The sequence below is a fragment of the Melopsittacus undulatus genome, chromosome 3 (genome assembly GCF_012275295.1).
Source record: "Melopsittacus undulatus isolate bMelUnd1 chromosome 3, bMelUnd1.mat.Z, whole genome shotgun sequence".
NCBI lineage: Eukaryota > Metazoa > Chordata > Aves > Psittaciformes > Psittaculidae > Melopsittacus > Melopsittacus undulatus.
This window is the reverse complement of record NC_047529.1, coordinates 256796-275683: the sequence shown is the minus strand read 5'-3', so window position 1 is coordinate 275683 and position 18888 is coordinate 256796. Positions and strand designations below refer to the sequence as shown.

The 18888-nt window shown below is 52.9% G+C and overlaps 1 protein-coding gene across 1 annotated transcript in view; it reads left to right on the top strand.

Moving 5' to 3' along the window:
• Nucleotides 1–5359: 5359 nt before the first annotated feature.
• Nucleotides 5360–18888, top strand: part of SLC24A3 (solute carrier family 24 member 3) — a 155339-nt gene continuing 141810 nt past the window's right edge. The window contains exon 1 of the mRNA XM_034061044.1: nt 5360–5459. Coding sequence (XP_033916935.1) covers nt 5360–5459 — 100 coding nt within the window. The remainder of the gene's footprint in view (nt 5460–18888) is intronic.

Genomic DNA, 18888 nt, shown 5'->3' with positions numbered 1-18888 from the left:
GTGATTGAGTCATAAGGATGCCCCAGGCTGGTCTCTTCATGGAGGGTACTGCCCAGCCCTGATCTCATGGTGTCCCTGACCTGCGTGTATTTGGCAAGGCTCCAGGGCAGCCATCGTGTATGTCCAGCCCCTGCTCCATCCTCCAAACTGACTCAGGATGCTGCTTGCCAGTTGGGCATCACAGTCTCTGGCACCCTGGATTCTGGCTGGATAACATCTACTTGAAGGTGCTGCTCCACATTAATCCTGAACATTTTCCTCTGGAGTTGAAAGCTCTTTGTGAGTGCAACCTGCCAGTCCAAACAGAAGAAAATCTCTATTTGGTCTGAAAGCAGAATTTGGCATAGTTGCAGGGGAAAATGCCAAGTACACGAGGCTGCTCTCCTTGAAGAGCCATGACTGCTCCTTAGCTCCAGTGAGGTACCTCTGGCTATCATCTCTGCACATCTGTATCCTGTGATTTACACAGTTTTCTTCCCATGTTTTATGTGGTTTTATGCTGTGATGAGGATCTGAAAAGAACAAAAGCACATCGGCAGAGCCCCTCTGCGAGCCAGCTCTGGTAGCCAAGGGTCCTAACAAAGCTGGTGGGACCTCCTCTGGAGCCTGCACCAAACCCTTTCCACAGCCTCCCAGGAGAACACGGAGCAACCAGCAATGCGAGTGGACATTCACGTGCATCACTAGAGCACCACAGGAAGCACCTGGGAAAAGAGGAATTTCCTTAGCACCTCTGCTCTTTTCAGCCCCTTTTTTAGGTTTAATACAGACTTGAACACCACTGCATTGATTAAGATTTTTAAGTCAGTCTTGTTAAGTTTGGTCTGTATCAAGACTAGTTCCTGGCCTGGTAGTTCCAATGAGAGTTTCAGCTAGTTCTTCCACTGCTGTTTCAGGCAGGATCCCACCATGCACCGGTACCCAGACACTGACTGGAACCCATGAGCAGCTGCTGAAAGGAGCAGTTTCCTGCCCTTCAAAGACTGTCAGTAAAGGAGGGGAGGTGTCTGTGCCTCTGGTATCTCCTTTCCTCAGCCCAGCTGATGCAGAAGCCAGCTAAATAGGATTTCCTCACTTGGATTGCAGAAGCAGCTCCAAAGAACAGTCACAATGCCTTTAACATCCATCTTTGCTGACAGGCCTTCAGAAAGCAGTGAGATCATCAGTGTCACCTTTTTAAGAGGTGGAATCAGGTAGGACATAGCTGTGGTCTGATGGACTGAACGTGGCACATCAGGAGGGTCCCACACTGTTAGGAGATCAATGGGTTGAAACTTAAACAGCAGAGGTTTAGACTGGATATAAGGAAGAAATTCTTTCCTGTGAGGGTGCTGAGGCACTGGAATGGGTTGCCCAGGGAGGTTGTGAATGCTCCATCCCTGGCAGTGTTCAAGACCAGGTTGGATGAAGCCTTGGGTGCCATGGTTTAGTGTGAGGTGTCCCTGCCCATGGCAGGGGGTTGGAACTGGATGATCTTAAGGCACTTTCCAACCCTAACTGTTCTATGATTCTATGATTCTAAAGACTATCACAATGGTCAGATGAGAAACAAGAGTGAAAGAAAGGAAGCGGATGAGGTGATATAAAGCAAACTGAGTATTCAGCAGTGTGTCGATCTCTTCTTTCTTTAGCAGTTCTTTTTTCTTGCAGAAGACTCCTACAGGAAATAAATATAAGAGCCTTTCCCTTGGAAGAGTAACATCCACAGCACTCCCCTTCCTTCCATTTCCTCCTGCAGACAGATCGGTGCAATGCCTGCTCCTCCCACACGCTGGTGTATCAGTGGGAGAGGAGTGAATTCTGCTCCCCAGAAATGGAAATGTTTCACAAGTACTTACTACACTCGTAAGGAATTTGCTAAATCACTTTGTGATTCTGAGTGGGGAATGTGTTCCTAAACCACCCGGTATATTCCCAGTCTCAGTTCCCAAAACAGCAAGCTTCCACCTCAAGGAACTCTGCAATGGGACAAAAGGAGATTTGAGATGGGGGGTGAATGATGATTTCACTGTGGCTCTCAGGGTCACTCTTTTGAGCAGTTACAGACATCAAAAGGACATTCAGATCCAAAAGGAATACTTGGAGAGTGCAGTCATCGTTCTCTGTCCTGTCAGCAATGGGGGAACTCGCCCCAAGCTCCTCTCCCCTGAAGCTGGCTGATCGGTTTCACATGGTGTTGATCAGAGCCAGCCGTGAGACAGCATCACCACAGATGGGGTGACTTACTGTGGTGTGTGACAGCACTACAGGTTTCGCAGTTGTTTACCATGGGATAAAACCTGTCCTGCCAGGGGGAAGGGAGTGTGTCCTACCTGGAAAATCCCCAAACCAAAACAAAACACCTCTTCCATAGTTACATCCCGGGACAGTGATTAACTTGCTCTATTTACTGTGTGCTGGGAGCTGACTCTGCCTGCCCGAGGCCAGCAGTGACACCAGCACTTCTCAAGTGATGAGAAGGAGCTTGGGCAATAAATCTTTAAGAGCAGTGTTGGGGACTGAGCTCTTCCTTTAGCTCTGAATCACAAGAAACTCTTGGAAGAGAGGTTGGAAGCCAAGTGCATGAAAAGATGCTGTGCCCAGAACGAGACCATCTAACAGGAACTGATAGTAACTAATCGAGAGTCTTCCAGTACCTAAAGGGGCTGCAGGAAAGCTGGAGAGGGGCTTGGGACAAGGGATGTAGGGACAGGCCAAGGGGAATGGCTTGAACCTGCCAGAACAGGGGAGACTGAGCTGAGCTCTGAGGCAGAAGCTGTTCCCTGGGAGGGTGCTGAGGCGCTGGCACAGGGTGCCCAGAGAAGCTGTGGCTGCCCCATCCCTGGCAGTGCTCAAGGCCAGGTTGGACACAGGGGCTTGGAGCAGCTGCTCCAGTGGAAGGGGTCCCTGCCCGTGCAGGGGTTGGAGCTGGAGGAGCTTCAAGGTCCCTCCCAACCCAAACCAGGCTGGGGCTCTGTGAAAAGTATCAAGAGTGGTGTTTTCGTTTATTTCAGTGTCTGTGCCGCTGGCCATGGTGCAACTCTTCGGCCATGGTGCAACAATGGCCATGGTGCAACACACCAGCCATAGCAACTCTTGAGTAGTATTGAGACTGTAGGAGCAGAAGCGTTTCTTTCACTTCCTTGTTCAGCTCATCTGAAGGTGGCTCTCCAGTCAGAAAGCATTTTGCTGGGGTGGGCAGGGTGGTATGCGGGTCTGTGTTGAACTGAGGGTGCCTGGTGACTGTGGCTGTGCCGTGTCTCAGCTGCCTTTTCTGCCATGCATGGAGTGGAAGAGCCTCACTGTGCAAGGGGTGTGGAGGAAGCAGAGCTCCTGCATGGTGAGCACTGCGGAGCTGGGCAGGCGAGGACCAGGACGAGGTCTCCATGCTGCTCTCTGTGTCTCAGGCTGCTGTCAGGAGTGTTTTAACTTGGAATGATGAAACGTTTGAGATATTTTCGGAGAGTTTCTGTTCTGTCACTGCCTCAGCCTGATTTGATTCAGTGTGTTCACACTGAAGATGGTGCTGCCCATGTTCTCACACTCCTCCCATTGATTGCAGCAGCCTCCCTCGCTGCTGCTGTCTGGGTATGAGCACCAGGGGGCCGGGCAGAGGTCCCAAATATCAGCACTGCTTTAGGGACTTAGGGTTCAAACCTAGTTCCTCCTGTGTCCTGGGGTAGATGTGTCACTAACCCCAGATGCCTTCCTGAAGAGTGGGGTAATGGTGTCTCTTCACCACTGCAGGTCCTGCAGAGGCAGCAGTCTCCTTGTGGGCACACAGCACCCTGGTTCCAGCACTGCCAGTAGGGTTTGTTAACGCTGCACCAACAGTTCTGAGACTAAACAGGGAGAGGGAGAAGGGTTCAAGATAACTCAGGTTTTGGTGCAGGGGCTGCCTGGTGCTGTGGCCGGTGGCACACCTCTGTCAGTGTCATGGATGGTAACACAGCTCTGTGACGGTGCCATGGATGGTGGCACAGCTCTGTGGCAGTGCCATTGTTGGCACAGCTCCGTGGCTGTGTCGTGGTCGGTGGCACAGCTCCATGTTGGTGCTGTGGTTGGTGCCGCAGCTCTGTGGCAGTGCCATGGTTGGTGCCACAGCTCTGTGTCGCTGCCAGCACACTGGACCGATCAGCTCACACCTGTTCCTGCCCTGGCCTGTGCCCAGGGACATGGTGGTCACAGGCCTGTGGGAGGTTCTGCCCACGCTGGCTCCTGTACAGGGCCAGTGGAGAGGGTGGCTGCTCACCCAGCTCAGAGCAGAGTGTAAGCAAGGTGGGAATTACATCCACTGACTGGTTTGGGTTGGAAGGGACCTTAAGGCTCATCTGATTCCAACACCTTCACTAGAACCAAACCCACAATAAGAATTGTCCAGAGTGTGTGTGTATGAAACATGGAGGCCATGGCTGGCTCCTGCTCTGAGCCACGACCTGCTGGTGAGCAGGGATGGGGTTGGCTGTGGGGTTTTGTTTCTAAGCGCAGCAGCAGTGGTCAGGCACTGCTGCAAGGTGCAGGGTGGGGAGTGATGGATGGGATGGATGGATGGGTGCATGGATGGATGGATAGATGTACAAATGGATGGCTGGATGTACGGATGGATGGATTGATTGATTGATTGAAGGATGAATCTATGGATGAATGGATGGGTGGATCAATTGATAGATTGATGAATGGGTGGGTGGTTGAATGAATGGATGGATTAATAGATCAGTAGATGGATGGGTGGATCAATGGATGGGTCAATGGATCAATGGATATATCTCGATGGCTGGCTTGATGGATGAATGGGTGGATGGATCAATGGATCGATGGATGTATCTCGATGGCTGGATGGGTGGATGGATCAATGGATCAATGGATGTATCTCAATGGATGAGTGGATGGATGGATGAATGGATGGCTGGCTGGCTGGATCAATGGATTGATGGATGGATGGATGAATGGATGGATGGATGAATGGATCAATGGATGGATGGATGGATGGATGGATGGGTGGTCAGTGATGCCCGCGGCCGCAGGAGGTCATGCGCAGGCCGCGCCCGCAGCACGGTTCGGGAGGGCTGCAGGCAGGGTCGCTCCGTGCGGCAGCAGCTCGGGATGTGCCGCCTGGCCGGGGGATGCGGCGGGGTCGGACAGGGGCATCCCCGGGAGCGGGGGCTCAGGCTCCAGCCGCGGGGCTGTGCGCAGAAGGAGGGGGCGGCCGCGGCCCACCCCCGTCCATCCCCCTCCGCCCCGCTCCGTCCCTCCCTCCGCCCGCCCCGCCCGGCCGCGCAGGGGCGGTGGGCCGCGGCCGGCGCGCAGGCGGCGGGGGGCGGGCAGGGGCGGTGCTGCGGCCCCGCTGGGCTCGGTGCGGAGCGGAGGGAGCGCGGCCGCGATGGGCGCCTCGGTGTTGGTGCGGCGGCGGCGCGGGGCGCGGCGCCGGGGGCAGCTGTGCGCGGTGGCCGCTCTGGCGCTGCTCGTGGCCGGCTGCGGCGGTGAGTGTGCACCGGGGGCTCTGCGGGGGGCGGCGGGGCCGCGGGGGCACCTGCGCTAAGGTGAGCCGGGACCGGGGCCGCCGCTCTGCGGGTGCGGCCGGAGCCGGAGCCCGGGGGGCGCTGGGGCCCCGGGAGAGGAGGAACTTGACGAGCGCCGTGCCCCGGGAGCAGCGGGGCCGAGCGGGGTCCCCGCGGCCGGGGGCTCTCGGGGCTGCCCACGATGCAGCCTCCGTGCCCGCGGCTGCCGGTACCGGGGGCCGGGGCCGTCAGTGCCGCTGCGGGGCTGCCGGTGCCGTTTGAATGGGCTCCCGGGTGCCGCTGCGGGAGGATGAGGAGCGGCCGCGGAGCGTCCTGCCCCGTGTGGCACCGGCCGCACGGAGGGGAGAGCAGGAGCGCTGGGCTCTGCGCTGCGAACGTGGAGTGTGAGCAGGGTTGAGGCAAGGCTTATTTCCCTTTAAGTGAAGGGGAGCGTTCCCCTCCGTGACTTCAATTTGCTTTTTAAATAAACAGCCGTGTCGGAAGGGTTTGCGGTGTCCAGCATGGTGCGAGGAATGCTCTGATGTTTAGGAAAGAGCACAAACACCAGCTAGGACTTCAGCGCAGTTTTCTCTTGTGTTGTATGGCAGCGTTTGGATGGAGCTTGGAGATTGGGAACTTCAGGGCCCTTAAATTAATCAGATTATTATTTTTCTTTAAATGTATGTATTGTAAAAGCTATACTCTTATTCCCTGAACGCGGTGGTTGCTTCTGGGAAGTAAGGCCAGGGAAGACACATGAGCATCACTGTACGTAAACAGGGGTGTATGTGTGTACTTAAGTATGTTTAAGCCTGCCCACACAATATATGTGGCTGTATGACACTAACACCAGCCCTTGTTTTCCGTAACTTCAAAGGCTGCCGGTGGGAAGGTGCTTCCTCTGGGCCCACTGCTTCTAATGCTGGTGGGGCCAGACCCAAACTCTCTTCCCGTTTCCCATTGGTGGGAAGCAGAGCTATCACCAGCCTGTTCGCTGCCAGAGCAGGCTGGCTTCTTGGTGTTGCCTTCACTGTGTGAGAAACTGTTGATTACAGAACAAATCAAGTTTCAGACCTATGTTAAACAGTGCTTGGCTCGGTCTGAGCAGTGTGGATCTCCATCCCGGGTGTTGCTCTCCTGGACCATGGTTTTCCTGCTGGTGTGGAGAGGGCTCCATCCACTGAGTGAGGGTGGCACAGGCGGTGGTGGTCTGTGCGCAGGTGGGTTTGGTTGTGTTTTGCTCCAGTTGCCCAGAGTGTTCCCCAGCCTCTCCTTGGGGCTCTCCCCGTTCTGTTTTGTGCTGGAGAGTGTCTCCCACTGCACTGGCTCACACTAGCTCTGAATTAATCCAAGAGATGAGAAACAGCATTTGGGGTGACAGACCTGGCACCCTGTCTGTCGGCTGCCGCATGGAGGCAGGAGCGGCCATGGGAAGAACAGATTTACAGGTGGGAATTTTCCACAGCACTCACTGCATCCGCTGCCTCTCCGTGGGACCTCAGTGCTGTGGGACCTCAGTGCCAAAACCCACCGGCTTTCCTGGGAGCCCCACTTGCAGCCCATGGCCTGGTGGCTCTGCAGTTTGTGTTGTGATTGGAGAGGAGGTGGAAGGATGTGTTCCAGTTTAGTAACTGGAATATTTCTCCCATGTAAAAGTGTGTGGTTTAAGGTCAAACACGAGTTTTTGACTAGGCTGTAGTGCGTTGGTATCAAGTGGCATCTCCTTCCCTGCCTGGTGGAGGAGCAGCTTTACCCCATGCTTCCCCGGGCAGTTTCGGCTGTAAGAGGTGGTGGTACCCAGAGCATACATAGTGTACACAGCTGGTGGACAGCTCACTCGCATCCTTGGTGCTGGAGTCTGGTAGTGGCATGAAGCTTGGGATGCAGTGGAGATGTGGGAGCAATCGCTACTCCTGCAGAGCCCTTTCATGGAAGTGTGTGCAGTGCAACAGCCCCAAGCTTCAATCATGGCTTTAGATGATAAGTTCTTACTTTTAATGCTGCTGTTCTTAGTCTCCTTCCCTGCAGCCACTGTCTCTGCCACAGCCTGAAGCCAGAGGAGCATGGCTTTTCCAGTTGCGGGTAACCTCTGTTTGCAGAGGGCTGTGAGGTGCCAAAGCCTCATTCAGAAAGTGTATGTACTTGCATCTACCCAAAAGAAATAGTCTAGAGCTCTTGCTGAAGAAGAAGGTAGCAATACGATTTTAGACGATAAACCAGCTGCAGTGGGTGACTCTGTGGATACAGCATAAAACATGTGTTGCTGTTCTGATGGCTCCCGCTGCTTCTCTGGGTGACTTAATGGCTCTGTGTCTCTCTTGGCTGGGTCTCTGAAACAAGCCATCCTTCGCAAGTCACCTGCAGATCCCTTGATGCTAAATGATGTGTAATAACAAAGTGTTGTAATATTATAATGTTTATGTAAAGGTCATTCCAAAGATCTTTGTATTCCATAGTGCTCAGGCTTTCAGAAACAGATGCAGTGCAAAGTAAGAAGAAACCCAAGTTCCTAAGGAATCTGTACAGCTGAGGTGCCTCTTTCTCTCTTCCAGGCAGTGTAAGTCCATGGTTATGCCCTGACATCCAGGAAGCCACCCTGGTAAATAAGAGGTGTAGCTGAGAAATGCAGGCCTGCAGATCCACAATACAGCTGCCAGCCACTGGACTGTCACATGCTTCTTGGTCTGCTGAAGTGGGCTGGAGATCAAGGGAAGTTATAGAAACATGAACTTGAATGGTGTGGGTCACTTCCAAAACTCTCCCTGACTCTGTCACTCTTGCAGAAGGAGCCAGATAAAGCATGAAGTCCCCCCCCCCCCATCAGTCTAACTCAAATTCTCTTATGAAGAGAGGAAGGAGTGGGGGAGAGAGACTTCTGTGTTATACCAGACCATCTTTCAGTTGTGACGATGCAGGTTTTTCAGGGAAGGCCCCTGAGTCAGGCCTTTTATCAGTTTGCTGTCCTGGAGAGCAGGAATAGCAGTCAGTGGGGTTTTTCTTTTCCTTCTTCTGTGTGCCAGTGTTCTTGGCAGGATGGTAAGGAAAAGCTGGGTCTGATTCTGCAGCCCTTACTCATGGGGATGGGCACATCCCAGGAAATGGAGTTGCCTGTGTGATTCAAGCATGGAAGATTTGGTTGCTTTTAAGTCTTGTTTTAACTTGACGGGACAGAAGTACCCAGAATGGTGGAGCAGGGCCTGCCAGGGGCACTTTGACTGGCTCTGAGGCTTACTCCAAATCCAGAGCTTGGACTGTTTTTAAAGGGCTGATAGCTGCCTGGTCCTTCCTGCGGACTGAGAGCATCCATGTGTGCCCAGTGTGCTGGGCTGCACCCCCAGAGTGTGAGCAGCAGGTCTGGGGAGTCCAGCAGTCCAGACTGACTCCTGCAGTCCTGTATCCAGCTCTGGGGCAACAACAGAGGGATGTGGAGCTGTTGGAGCGAGTCTGGAGGAGGCCATGGAGATGCTGCGAGGGCTGGAGCAGCTCTGCTCTGGAACAGAGAAGGCTCCTTAAAGGGAGACCTTAGAGCAGCTCCAGTGCCTAAAGGGGCTGCAGGAAAGCTGGAGAAGGGCTTGGGCAAGGGATGTAGGGACAGGCCAAGGGGAATGGCTTGAACCTGCCAGAACAGGGGAGACTGAGCTGAGCTCTGAGGCAGAAGCTGTTCCCTGGGAGGGTGCTGAGGCGCTGGCACAGGGTGCCCAGAGAAGCTGTGGCTGCCCCATCCCTGGCAGTGCTCAAGGCCAGGTGGGACACAGGGGCTTGGAGCAGCTGCTCCAGTGGAAGGGGTCCCTGCCCGTGACAGGGGTTGGAGCTGGAGGAGCTTCAAGGTCCCTTCCAACACAAACCAGGCTGGGGTTCTATGATTCATGTCATGATAACACATGTACGGAAAGCCTCTAAGCAATGCTGGGTGACATGATGGGAGATGGGGAGCAAAGATCCCAGCATGACTGCCTTCTACCCTGTGCTGGCTGGAGGACCTCACAGGACTGGAATGAACTGTGCAGGCTGTTTCCTCCTGACCATTTTGTCATGGGCCCTTCCTCAAAGGGCTTTTCCTTACATATCTCCTTACTGCCAAAATAATGTTGATGAACCTTGGTGTGACAGATCCTGGTCCTCTAGCTGGGAGTGAAGTGAATACTCCCTGATTTCGTTTGAATGTTGTGGTTTGTGCAAACCAAGGAACCCAGACCGAACTTCAGAGGTCACACAATGAAAGCACAAAAGCAGTTGTTTTCCTCACCTCTTCAGTGAAGCGTAATCCTAGCTTCAGTGAGAATAATCCTAGCCCAGATGTAATGCTGTAATCGTTGGACCCCTGGATGTGGGAATTTACCCTCATAAACTAGGGAGAGGCATCAGGCCAGAGCGTGGTATGTGACCTCTTTGGCAGGGAGCTTGTTTGGCCTTGCAGGAAATGACTTGTTCATTTATCTAGTACTTGTTCAAGGTCCTGCACTGACAGAGGCTGAGGTCTTCTGTTGAGCAGTTTGTGGCTCAGGGAGCAGCAGGGATGAGGCTTTGCAGCCCTGTGTGGAAGGAGCATGGGGGAATGTGCTTAAAGATGTGCTTCACTTTCAGCACATGCTTATGGTACTGACAGAGCAGGGTCTGTGCCCCAGCTGCAAATCTCTGCTTGCTGCAGGGTCTTCCTGAAGAGCTGCCTTAAGGATATCCACATCTCTGTACCTGAATTCAACTTCATTAGCATGTCATGGAAGCACTGGGATATGCCAGGCTGGTCAGCTTGCAGGAGCTGGGTGCCCAAGGTAAACCCTGGCACAACACCTGAAACCACAGGACCTTGGTCCTCAGGATGTGGATGCCAGATGCTTGTGAATTCCAGATTCAGCAGGGCACGAAGGCAGATGTTGCTGGCCATCCTCACTGCTCATAACCAGAGCAAAGGTAATGCTGTGAGATGGGGGATAGCAGAAAAACTCAATAGTTGTTATTTTAGTGCCTGCTAAGGGAAGGTGGGCTTGTGGCTGCACATCTGCCTCTGCTGATCCAGCTGTGAATGCTCAGTCTCGCTCTGGCCTCTGTGTGTGGCTGTTCCTGCCCCCTTTGCCTCTTGCGTGGCCCTTAACTGAGTCTTCTGAGTGAGCTGACTCAGCAGAAGGCAGCCCAGGAGAAGTAAAGGAGGTTTTCTGCCAAATTAGCCAACTGAGATGACCTGGAGAGGGCTCTTGACAAGCCATGGCTGAACAGAGAGCCCTTGGCTGGTGACCATGCTCAGAATGGCAGTGCCTGGATAAGCTGGGCATGGCTGTTGGTTTTGCCTAAGCCCTTTTTCAGTAGTTCCTTCCTGCTGCTAGGCTTACATGGTTCTTCACATTGAGAAGGCTGTCAAGTTATACCACCTGGGTTTGGCTCTAGATTCTCAAAAGGAAAGGCTGGGTTGGGCCTGCCACACATTCACATGGCAGGTATGGCTGCAGCTTCAGGGAGTGAGGCTGAGGAAGAAAACCTCTCCTGGGATGGGAGAGGATCATCCAGGAGATCAGCAGTCAGCCCTGCAACTGGAAACCCCTTCACCCATGAAGCTAACCCAGCTTCTAAGTGTTAGTCTGCTCCAGGGCTTTTCTCTCTGTTCTGTGTCTGTTGTTGTCTCTAAATGGATGGTGACCCTTTGGTAGCTAGAAAAAGAATTTCTTTTTCTTTTCCTTTCTCTTTTCTTCTGGTTTCTGTGCCTTTGAAGTGGTTTAAGTTACCCCTTTGAGCTTTTCTGTCCACAAGGAAGCACAGAAAATCTAGTGTTCATAGAGCTTCCCTAAGAGAAGACTTGAAGAAGAGAGAAGAGAGCCACGTCTCATGCAACCTGTCATGGAAAACTTGGGTGTTTTGCTTTTTCTGATGATAAGGACATGGAGCACAGAGCCAGAGGGATGCAGCTTGTGACTGCCATTGCCTGGGAGCCACTGCAGCAGCAGCAGGTTTCTTCTGCAGGCACAGGGGTCAGATGCTGCTCTGTGGCTGGAGCTGCACCTTGCTGTCACCAGGTCAGTCTTTAAGCATGGGATTTTGGCAAGCACACATGGGAATTTTCAGCAGCTCTGTTCTTCTCTAGGTTTTACCCTTAGTATCACCATGAGTCAGGTCAGACCAATGCCAAGAGCCATTGAGAACTTCATGGTTTTTTCGCTGCTGTGGCTTTATGGGAAGAAGCAGTGGGTATGTCCAGGTGTGAGCAGGCTGTTTGTAAGCCCCGCCGCTTCAGTCATCATGTCATGTAGACATGCTCTCAGAAGAGCAGGGTTACACAGCGAGTAAATCTGTGTGGCTGTTCTGCAGCAGACCTGTATTACAGTGTCAAAGGGTAATCCTGTGAGAATGGGAACTGTAAATGTGTGTAATTTGCAGCTTGTGAATGGGTTCCTGGCTGACCCTAAAGGGATGAAGGTGTTTTACGTCTGCCCTCCTCATGGAATCATTGCTGGACTGTAAGGCTCTGCTCCAGCTCTGATCAGCCTGTCCTTGTGTTATTTACTGCCAAGGGTATCCTGACTCAAAGCTTGCAGTTAGTTACTCAGAACCCCTAAGGGGCAGTTCCATCTCCCTTTATCATGTCTACCAGCAGAGCTTCTGTGACCTTCCCTAGTGTCTTCCACAGAAGGTAAAATCCCTACAGCAGTCAGAAGAGTGCCTGTTCCACCAAGACTTGGATCCAGTTTTGTCAGCTTGGAAATCAACAGCAATGGAGTTGCCTTGGTATGGAGATGGCCATGGGATGAACCCACTTTATCTGGGGGTTTTGGAGGTTGCTGAGGCTTCCATCGCTTTGGTGGAGCCAACTACATCAAAGGAGCATCTGTACCTCTGTAAGACATTAACTACATGCAGTCAATGTGTTTGTACCATATCATGGTTGGATTTCAGCTAAACACAGATTTAATCACAAACCAGGTACAATCTCTAGGTGCTAAGATTTTCTTTGGGAGCAGGCTGAGAAAACTCTGGAAATGAGAGAATTTCTCATTCCCAGTGTGTTTTGTTGTTGGAGGGTAAAGAAGGACGAGGAAGGAAAGGAAGCAGGATGGGACGTGGCATTCAGCAGCAAGGGCTGATGAGGAGAAGCACACAATAACTGGAGACAACCTCAGGCTGGGTGAAAACCTGAAACTTGATGTGGATTGAAGATGTTTAAACTGTATCTTTTTGGCAATATCCCTGAAACAAGGAGCACTGCGCCAAGGGCTCCAGGGAGAAGTCCTAGGTCTTGTTCTTCTCCAAAAGGGGGGTGGTGAAGAGGAGTCCAGATGTGGTGTCAGGGGGAAGGCTCTGTGGGACAGTACTTGCTGGGACTGTGTTTGCCTTTTATGGGCTTTTTTGGTGAGCAGGGATTGCTGAAGAGGTAGATTAATGTCATCTGCCTGGAAGCCCTGCCTGTGGGAAGCAGATGGTCCCCGGGTCCTGCCTGGGACCTGGAAGCTGCCTGCAGGCCCAGAGGAGAGTGTGCGTGTCTCCTGTCATACCTCCTGTTCTGCACTGTCCTCTGTCCTTTGGCAGGCCAGGTCAGGGATGCTGTCAGAGGCCGGGATACACCTCTCATTGTGGGAGAACAGGGAGTGCCAGGGTGGGTTTGGAGGCAGGATCTCATTGCTTTGCAGCATTCCTGTGCTGAGCTGTGAGCAAGCAGCTGTGCAGGGTGGCTCTGCTTCACAGCCTGCTCTGACCTTCCTGCACCTGCAGTAGTGTGTGGTACTTGGGCCAGCAGCCGTGTTTGTGTGTCCATAGGCACCTAGGCCATGCTCCATGGGGGAGTGCTGAACGTGCAGCATGTGAAGTGCTCCGCTTGACTTCAGGTGAGCTCGTGTGTGTACGAGGTTAGCCAGCTCCTTCCCAGCTTGAGCATTCCTCAGTCCACAGCCTCCTCTGAAGAAATGAGGTGAGTGAGCATGTCCTCAAATTGTGAAGTAGGGAAACTGAGATACGAGAGGAGCGTGTGTGACTCTTGGCATGGGGATGATGGAGACCAGATGGAGTGCAGATCTGCAGATGGATTTACGCATCAATCATAGTGTTCTGACATGTCCCTGCAGATCAGCCCCAGGAAGTCTCTTGTGGCCCTGCAGTGGCTGAGGGATAAAAGGCAGGGCGTGTGTGTGAGCACTGTGTATCTCATCTGTTGCAGTGGTGGAAGAGGAGAAAGACTTGTTTGGATAGTGCTGAGCGTGCTCTTCTAAGGAAAACTCGGGTATGCCAAGGCTCCTCCTTGGTATTTGCTCCTGCAGCAGACATCACTTATCAAATGGGAGCTGCAAGCAAATAATGCCTCAATTAGGAATGTGCCTGCTAAAGTCCAGGGAAAGAATCTTTTTACTGTGCAAGCCAAACCCATGCTAACTGAACTGCAGACAACTGAAGGGTCTGCTATAATTCTCACTGAGAGCGAGACTCAGCTGTTTTTATTCCCTAAGATGGCCAGAACATCCTGTAACATAAAGCAGGAGGAGAAACGAGCCTTACATGGACTCATTTCTCCTCTTGAGGGGATCTGCCCTCCAGTTCTCAGTGCACCTCATCGTGATAGTTGATTTGTGTTTTGTTGCCAGCTCACAGGGAGAACAGAACAGACAGAAACTTTCAGATGAACATTGCACGCTCTGATGCAGCGCAGCAGTTCATTTTAGGGGAAACAGGCACATAAGCCATGTCAGTGGATGTTACACACAATAACGTGTTCTAAAAGGCTCATAGCATTTGATCTGCATTGTTAAAAATGAGTGGGTATGTATGATGTGCAGCTTCACAGGGTGGTGGCAAGTAGAAAAGAGCTGTTAAATGCCTTGCTTTCATGCTCAGTAAGTGCCATGCTGTACAGGAGCTGGTGAGGATCCTGGCCATGATATTGTATACTTGGGGTGTACATTCTGCTCCCTCTTCTGCAGCAAGGTATCATGGGGCTGCCGCAGGGCTCAGATAGAGGATGCTGTAGAACCCTGTGGACAAGTGTTACAGACTTTGGAGCAAGAAGAGATCTTGTCAGTGGGGTGGTGTAAAGTCCTTTTGAGGATGTAGGCTGCTGGACAGAGGCATGGACCAGTTCCTTGGCATCACCAATGTACAGTGCCACAGTTGAGATCTTCTGACAGAGCACAGGTTTTGCATTTCAGGTCTAAGTGAGCACAGACCAACCTGCCACAGTATGGAGTGTACCGGCTGCTGCTGGAGTTCTCATGAGCTCTGTTATGAAAACTGAGCTAAAAAGACCCTTGTCCCACGGAGCTTCCCTCCAGCCCAGTGGACTGTCACATACAGCTTGCTTGTTCATGACACGCTGCTTCAACAGTTGTGCTCGTGTCAGGGTGTTCCTTGCTGGGGACTCCTCAGAAAGCAGTGTGTTGGAGGAGAGGGAGGAGGAAAGGAGGCGATACTTAAAAAACCCCTTAATTTTACTGATGATAAAGTAAAAGGAATTATGAGTTTCATGTTCTTGGGATTTATTCTCGCACTAAATCAGAGGCAGCATCAAATCAGGCTTGACCAGAAGTGAAGTTTCCCAAGAACGTAACTGGGTAATGTGGAAGCCTCTTGAGTCAAGAGTGATCCAAGGAGAGGCTGCAGGAGGCTGCCTTGGTGCTGCTGGCAGGCAGGCAGTGAGCTTCAGGTGGAGCTCGGACACCCCAGGACCTGGAGTCTCATGGACTGTGGCTGGTGTCACCTTCCGGCTGGGGCTGGAGCTGCAGACAGGGCTGCAGAGGACCTTCAGGAGAGGCACTTCCCAGGTGATTATCCTGGGAATGAGCAGCTGCATGTGTCACCAGTGACCTCCCCCCGCAGCTTTCCTGCATGGCCTCCTGGTTTCCAGGGCTTGGGTCAGATAGAGCCCATGGGCCAGCTGGTGTCAGAGGAGCCATGAGGCTGTGTGTGTCCTGAGGGACAGGAGCTGTGTGGCTGCATGGAGACACAAAGGGCCCCAGCAGCCTGGACCCTGTGTTGCTGTACACAGGGGCCGGGTTGTGATGGGGAGGGTGGCTGGAGGTGGATCAGGACCTGGTGTGGTGGTGGTGAGCAGGGCCAGGGGTGGCCAGGGCAGACCTCAGGGTGTGCTGGTGGGTGTCCCATGGAGGTGAATCAGCCTTAATGTGGAAACTGCCTTGGTGCTGCTGCAGAGAAGTCTGTCACAGGTGAGGTGGTTTCTTGCTAGGATGGATCTTGATGAAGGAATTGATCATTTTTTCACCTTTATTTAGATCCCATCTACAGGGGATCAACCTAAAGGGGCTGCAGGAAAGCTGGAGAGGGGCTTGGGACAAGGGATGTAGGGACAGGCCAAGGGGAATGGCTTGAACCTGCCAGAACAGGGGAGACTGAGCTGAGCTCTGAGGCAGAATCTGTCCCCTGGGAGGGTGCTGAGGCGCTGGCACAGGGTGCCCAGAGAAGCTGTGGCTACCCCATCCCTGGCAGTGCTCAAGGCCAGGTTGGACACAGGGGCTTGGAGCAGCTGCTCCAGTGGAAGGGGTCCCTGCCTGTGGCAGGGGTTGGAGCTGGAGGAGCTTTAAGGTCCCTTCAACACAAACCAGGCTGGGGTTCTGGGATAGTTCCTCAGTCTTAGGAGCTTCCTGTGATGAACAGCACAAGATCCATCCCCTGCTGAGCCCCTCCTGGAGCCTGTCCTTCCTGCAGGGGGTTATCAGGTGTCCTCGCCGTGCGGTGAAGGAGCACTGCTGGTGATGAGAGAAATGTGAGATGATGAAACTGAAGGATGAAGAAAGCATCAGTCGCCACCCATGTGGCACACACCCATGGCTGGGTGCTAAAGTCAGAATCTCCAGGGACTTTGCACCAGCTGATGCATAACAGCCTGTGAACTGGAACAGTGTTAACAGTGTTAGCGGTGCCTTTGTTTTTGTAGCCTTGACCATAGGGCTGTTTTGTAAAACGTAACACAGTTTTTGTTCCGTTTTGGTGGCAATCACGTGTTTTCCAGGGGAAGCAGCAGTTACAGGTCCCTTGCCTGCACCTGACAGAGCTCCTGGTGAGCAGGCGGCGTGCCGGCACCACGCTGCTGGGCACCGGAGGCTGAGGACCTGAGCGCTGGAGTCTCCAAGTGTTTGAATTGGCTGTGGTGGCACGGGGCCAGCCGGCACAGCTGGGAATTGGACAGAACAGCCTGTCCAAGGTCACGGAGCAGTGAGTTAACCCGGGTCTGAGAGTCTCACTCCGGGTAAATACAGAATGTGTGGTACTGCGGGGAGGGTCCTGCTGTTCTTACAGCCTCACAGACAGTGTCAACCGAGCCCTTGTTCGGGTGGGGTGTGGATACCACCCTTTTGTACCAGGGTCTGTGGGTCAAACAGAAACAGGTTTTTGGTCCGATAGTGTTACTGATTCCTTAAAATACCTCTGGAAATCCTAGTTTGTAATTTTACCGGGAAGGTAATGCCCTCCCTGTCAGTGAGTGAGGGGCTGAGCTGTGCTGTGCTCATCTCGCAGGAGGAAGGCTGAGGTGCTGGGACCTGTTTGGGCTTGTGTCTGCCTTTGTCTGCCCTTTTCAGCAGGTAGGGAAGCATTCCCCAGTGGAAGGAGTGAGTGTAGTGAGCGCTTGGGACAGGGAGTGCCTTCACATCCTTTGCTTGTAGGGACAGGCTGAGCTGCAAGGGAGTCTACACACTTCAGTCAAGGCTTAGTACAGACCTTCCCCTTCAGCATGTTTCAGAAGGTTCATATGCTAATGTCACCCTGACCCTACATGTAAGGGCAAGTGTAAATCCAGTGATAGTGTTCTCTGTTGTTGTCAAGAATGACAAATATCCTGTTCTTTGAGTCCTTGCTGGTCTGGGGGGGTTTCATTAAATTCTTTTCAGGAATGGGCATGACGAGTTGTTCTCTGTTCTCTGTGTTTCTGAATATTGAGATGCCATCATAGACCACTGTCTTCCTTGTTTCTGTTTTCCCTTTCCTGCTTGTTCGGGCAGAAAGGGAAAGATCAGGACTGACAGGGCTCTTGAGCTGTAGTTATTTGTTAAGGTCTGTTTGGTTGGGCTTTCATTGATGGTTTAGAATCATGGAATAGTTTGGATTGGAAGGGACCTTCAAAACTCATCTAGGTCAGCCCTTTGCAATGAGCAGGGACATCTCCAATTAGGTCAGGTTTCTCAGAACCACATGCAGCTTGGCCTGGAATATTTCCAAGGATGGGGCATCCACCACCTCTGTGGACAACCTGTACAGTGTTTCACCACACTTATAAAAGATTTCTTCCTTATAACTAGACTCAATCTCCCCATTTTGAATTTAAACCCATTGCTCCTTGTCCTGTTGCAACAGAATGCTGTATGTGTTTGCAGCACACCTCTGCCAGTGCACCCTTTCCCTCTCCCCACTTGCTCAGAGGCTCCCTATGTGGAGCAGTTAAATAGGGTCCATGCTGGACTCATGGCACTCTCCAGCCCCTTACAGCAGCTGACTTGGGGTGCCTGCTGAGCCCCTGAGGCAGAACAGAGCCTGCTTCCTGCTTGGACACTGCATCCTTGGGGCCCTGTGGAGCTGTGTGCCTCCGTTCAAGAGCTGACCCATGTGCTCAGCTATGACCAGAAGACAAGCTCCTCTGTAGTGTGAGAACTCCTGGTGTGGATGCTGAACATACAGGTTAGTTCTGGTGAGACAATGAAGTTGCACGAAATGTGACTGTTACTGATGATTGTAATTTTGTTCCTGTACATTAGCAAGGCTCTTCAGAGAAGAGCTGAAATTGTGTTTCCAAGATCATGGACTGTGTTTCCTCCACAAGCAGAAATGTGGGAATTTCCGAGGTGCTTCCTTCTTGTGGCTGGAGATTCTTTCATTTTTTCTTTCCCCCTTTTCTCACACTCCTGCAACCCTTGAAAGGTCTTTTCCATAGCCTCACATTGGTATGAATGTGGAGGGAGAGCAGGAGGGGCCGTGCTCGATGCCGGGGCTGCCAGCAGCCGTGCACAAGGCTGCAGAGCCGGGCTCTTGGAGGGGGAGCCCCACAGCTCATGGCTTCAGGCACTCTGGTGGTACAGAGCAGCATCCAACAAGCAGGCAGGCAGCTGTGCGCTCCCTGCCCCGCTCCATGGGTGCATGTGTCCCCCTCAGGGCAGCTGGGGCTGGCACCCATCCGCTAAGGTAAGGAGCAGAGCGGGGCGCTCAGCAGGGGAGAGGACCGGGGACAACCCGAGGCAGGTCTGTGGTGCCACCTGTTGACTGGGAAGATGCTGTGCCCGCGGGAGGCAGGAGGAGCGGCTCTAGTGCGGGGCTGAGCCCTGGCTGGTGGCACTGGGAAGCAGAGCAGATGAGGCTGCGTCTGGTGCTGCGGCTGCACTGGAGGAGCCTGGCATGGCAGGGAGGCTGCGGTGGGACACATCCTGCTGCTTCCAGACAGACAAATCCGGCAGTTGTACTGTGGCAGTTTAAAATGTGCCTCCAGCTCCGCGGTTCC